This window comes from Culex quinquefasciatus, chromosome 3, assembly GCF_015732765.1.
Source record: "Culex quinquefasciatus strain JHB chromosome 3, VPISU_Cqui_1.0_pri_paternal, whole genome shotgun sequence".
In the NCBI taxonomy this organism is placed as follows: domain Eukaryota; kingdom Metazoa; phylum Arthropoda; class Insecta; order Diptera; family Culicidae; genus Culex; species Culex quinquefasciatus.
The window spans coordinates 50,871,121-50,875,470 of NC_051863.1; the positions used below are offsets into that span (position 1 = coordinate 50,871,121).

At 45.3% G+C, this 4,350-nt stretch overlaps 1 protein-coding gene across 1 annotated transcript; it reads left to right on the top strand.

The window, feature by feature from the left end:
- The first annotated feature begins 743 nt into the window (after positions 1 to 743).
- LOC6039815 (ATPase family AAA domain-containing protein 3A homolog) lies at positions 744 to 3,292 on the top strand. Its single transcript, XM_001849276.2, has 2 exons — positions 744 to 1,156; positions 1,230 to 3,292. The coding sequence occupies exons 1-2, from the start codon at positions 937 to 939 to the stop codon at positions 2,807 to 2,809; spliced, it is 1,800 nt and encodes a 599-aa protein (XP_001849328.2). The 5' UTR covers positions 744 to 936; the 3' UTR covers positions 2,810 to 3,292.
- Positions 3,293 to 4,350: the final 1,058 nt, after the last annotated feature.

Below are 4,350 nucleotides of genomic sequence, written 5' to 3' on the forward strand. Positions count from 1 at the left end.
GGACAAATATTTTTTAAAGTCACTTCTACCATAGAATCAAAGCTCTGCTTGAAAAATGGTAATTGGAATGATTTTCAAAATTAGCAATCTAACCTCATTCTCGAGTTTTCAATCCAGATCTCAGAATTTTCAATGAAAATGGCAACTTAGCAAAAAAATCAAAAAGTCAATCGATAGAACTTTTTATTTCTTACCTTCCTGTTAACTTTATTTTATTCGAAAAGATCAATTTTCTTTTAAAAATCTTAAAATATTTTTCACTCCCCTTTGCACTTATCGCTCAAAAACGTAAACGTAACCTTGCACCAAAGTTCTCCTACTCGAATGTAGGTGGCGAATCGAGTTTTTAGCTTTGGGTTGGGGGCCTATTTCTTGACCGGTTTTCGTGGGATGTGCGTATTGAACCTGAGGGGGGACACGAATAGAAAGCGCAACTTGTCTTGCCTGCTTTCCTTTCCAACTGCTAAATCATGTTGAATTCCAGAACATGAAAAAACTTAGTTCCTTTTTAAAAAATGAGAATGTAAACAAAAGAAACTCATGTCAAAAGTTGAGATGGTTGAATCGAACTCGATTTTGCGAACCTAAAAAGAATGCGATCGGCTGCTGAGCGTCTGAATAAAATACGTAGAAAGGAGTTATTTGAAATGTGCGTGTGCATTCATTCATTCCACAAAAATTCATTTTGCGTTCATTTCGAATAAAACGCGAAAGTGATCTAAAACCAAAACTTTGACATTTCTCCCGGCAGCAACTGTCACATCACTTGAAAACTTTTGCGCAAACATCGTGGTGGTGCGGTCGTGCGGCCTTGACCGGGAGCAATATTTAGAGCCGAGATTCCTGCATTCCGTGTTATTTCCCGTGTTTCTCCGTTTGTAATCCGGTCCACATTCACTAGCAAAACAAGCAATCTGCACAAGTAGCGTCGTTCCAATGTCGTGGCTGTTCGGTTACAAAAGCCAGGTGCCCCAGGGCGGTCCGCCGCCTCCAGGTGGGGAAGGCGGTGATGCCGCAGGTTCACCGGCCTCGGCTGGCCAAGCGGCCGGCGACCAGAACCTGACCAAGGCTGAGCGGAAAGCGATGGAGGCGTATCGGTTCGATTCTTCGGCGCTGGAACGCGCTGCGGAAGCGGCGAGGACGTTGGAACGGTCGAGTATGACGATATGATTGCGTAATCTTGGAGTTGGGGTTTGTTGAATGGGTTCTTTTTTTCTTGTTTTTTTTAGAGCATGCCCGTGAGGCGTTGGAGTTGTCCAAGCTGCAGGAAGGGACCCGCCAGCAGGAGTACATGGCCAAGGTTAAGGAGTACGAGGCTCACATCGAGCAGTCCAAGGTGGAACAGAAGCGCGTTGACCACGAGGAGCGCCGTAAGACGTTGGCCGAGGAGACTAAACAGCAGCAGCAGCGTGCCCAGTACCAGGATCAGCTGGCCAGGAAGCGGTACGAGGAGCAGTTGGCACAGCAGCAGCGAGTTCAGGAGGAGAACCTCCGAAAGCAGGAGGAAAGTGTAGCGAAACAGGAAGCGATGCGTCGGAAGACGGTTGAGCATGAAATGGAGCTGCGCGAGAAGAACAAGATGAAGCTGCTGGAGGCCGAGCTGCGGGCTAAGGCGAAGGTTGATCGCGAGAATCGGGACTTGACGCTGGAGCAGATACGGTTGAAGGCGGAGGAGAATCGGGTTACCGTTATGGAGAGCATTAAAACCGCTGGATCCGTGCTGGGTCAAGGAGCCACCGCGCTGTTGACGGACTGGAACAAGGTCGCTACGACTGTTGGTGGATTGTCGCTGCTAGCGCTGGGCGTGTACTCGGCCAAGGGCGCCACCGGAGTGGCCTCCCGGTTCGTCGAAGCTAGAATCGGCAAACCATCGCTGGTGAACGAAACGTCGCGATTTTCCCTTCTTGAAGCCGTTCGCCACCCGATCGACACGCTCAAACGCCTCAAGCCCAAACCCACCGATGCCCTGCAAGGTGTCGTTCTGCAGCCGAAGCTGGAGGAACGTCTGCGGGACATTGCCATCGCGACGAAAAACACCAAGAACAACAAGGGCCTGTACCGGAACATCCTGATGCACGGACCGCCCGGAACCGGTAAGACCATGTTCGCGAAGAAGCTCGCGTCTCACTCGGGCATGGATTACGCCATCATGACCGGCGGTGACGTTGGCCCGATGGGACGCGATGCCGTCACTGCCCTGCACAAGGTATTCGATTGGGCCAACACGAGCCGCCGCGGGCTGCTCCTGTTCATCGACGAAGCGGACGCCTTCCTGCGCAAACGCTCGTCCGAGCAAATCTCCGAAGACATGCGATCCGCCCTGAACGCCTTCCTGTACCGCACCGGCGAGCAGAATCCGCGCTTCATGCTGGTGCTCGCCTCCAACACGCCCGAACAGTTCGATTACGCCATCAACGATCGGCTGGACGAGATGGTCGAGTTTACGCTGCCCGGCCTGGAGGAACGCGAACGGTTAATCCGGCTGTACTTTGACAAGTTTGTGCTGCAGCCGGCCGCCGAGGGAAAGAAACGCTTCAAGGTCGAACAGTGGGACTACAGCGCCGTCTGCAGCCGGATGGCCAAGCTGTGCGAGGGCATGTCCGGGCGCGAGATCTCCAAGCTGGGCGTGTCCTGGCAGGCGGCCTGCTACTCGTCCGAGGCGGGCGTCCTCACCGAGCAGATGGTGCTGGACCGGTGCGAGGCGTCCGTGCGGCAACACAAGCAAAAGATGGCCTGGCTGTCGGAGCAGGAAAAGCTCGACCACAAATCCATCACCGGCGGCAAGGGCTTCCTGCCGCAACAGAACTAAGAGCATCGTTAGTGTGTAAGAGAGAGAGAGCAAATTCAGCGAACCTGCCGTCGCGGGAGAAATCCAGAAAGGTAGGACCCGACTGAGATTGTTATTGTTTTCACGAGGTGTCCATGCCTCCCGGGCCCGCGTTGGTGTGGTTCGATTGGAACGGATTTCCGCTTTTATTTTATTATTTGAGAGTGGCGCCATCGTGACCGTTCGCCTCAGGGAAATTTATATTAAACTTCTTGGAACGGGCGCCGCGAACGACGACTTGCTTTCGGTGTGTACCAGTCCCATGAACAACCATGTTTAATGCATTTAGCATCATTTTGCATTAACGGTGAACTCGAGTGTGTTCAAAATAGGCATTCTACAGTGCGATTCGTGCACGTTTATTATCTGCACTTGCGTTCGTTTTGTGTACATGTATCTGGAGAAAGAAAAAATCGACGAATGTATAGATTGGGGAAATGAAATTAGATTTAGATTGAAAAGTTATAAAAAAAAAACCAATTAATTAATATATAAATGTGTAGGTGTTTCAAGGTTTGGAAAACGATTGAGAAAATCCCTTGGAAAATGTCGACGGATCGTAAAAAAAACCTAACATCGGTAAAAAAACACGATTAAAAACCATTTCTGATCACTTGTTTCATTTTTATGCAAAAAAAGTTATTGACAAGACAACATTTTTTCAATGGATCAACTATGGTCCCCTTGGAACGAGCTGTCAAGTAGGACCTTTTCTGTCAAGAAGGACCGCGAGGTTAATTTTTCAAATTGATTTAAAAATCCATTTTAAACTCTTTGTGGTCGTACAAAGGGTTATTGTACTCAGAAAAATAAGCTTTATCGTTGTAAACAACAATATCAGCATTCTAAGCTTCATTTTAGGACCCAATTTGTTTTTTTTTCGTGGAGTGCAAAAACATGGATTTCGTATTAAAATTGAATGTTCTTCCGAAAATGTTTGTTTGTATTTTCTCAATAAGAAACGTCGAAAATAATGAAGAGATATTTTTTAAATAAATTGTTGAGAATTTCTTAAATAAATTTATTACTACACTGAACTCATTTTTCAACATCTGCTTACCGACTCTGAAAATTTAATTTCTTTTGATTTTTTAGTAATGTTTTATAACCTTATGCAGAGTTTTTTTCATACTGGACCCTTTAAATTTTTAATCTTGTGAATCATATTTCAAACTTTTTCCGAAGATATAGAATGGGATTTGACCAGTAGAATTTTTTTTCCAAATTTTTAAATTCTTGGGGGAAAAAGAAAAGCTCCATCACTCAAAATTCTAATTTTCAGAGATAAACAAAAAATCAAAACATTTTTGATTTTCATTGGATTTAAAAAATCTTAAAATTTAGATTCAAAAATTTTACAAATTCGAAATTTCTTAAATTTTTAATTTAAAAAATCTGAATTTCAGAACTCCACAAATTTTGGAATATCAAAATTTAAAAATTTCAAAATTAAAGAAATTAAAAATTTCAAAAATCTAAATTAAAAAAAAAATAAAGGCAAAATTAAACATCGTGAGAATTCT

What these genes read in the sequence shown, in the direction of transcription:
- LOC6039815 (XM_001849276.2), top strand. Translation starts at nt 937, where the DNA reads ATGTCGTGGCTGTTCGGTTACAAAAGCCAGGTGCCCCAGGGCGGTCCG. An exon ending in GAGGACGTTGGAACGGTCGA is followed by an intron (nt 1,157 to 1,229) that starts GTATGACGATAT and finishes TGTTTTTTTTAG; the next exon opens with AGCATGCCCGTGAGGCGTTG.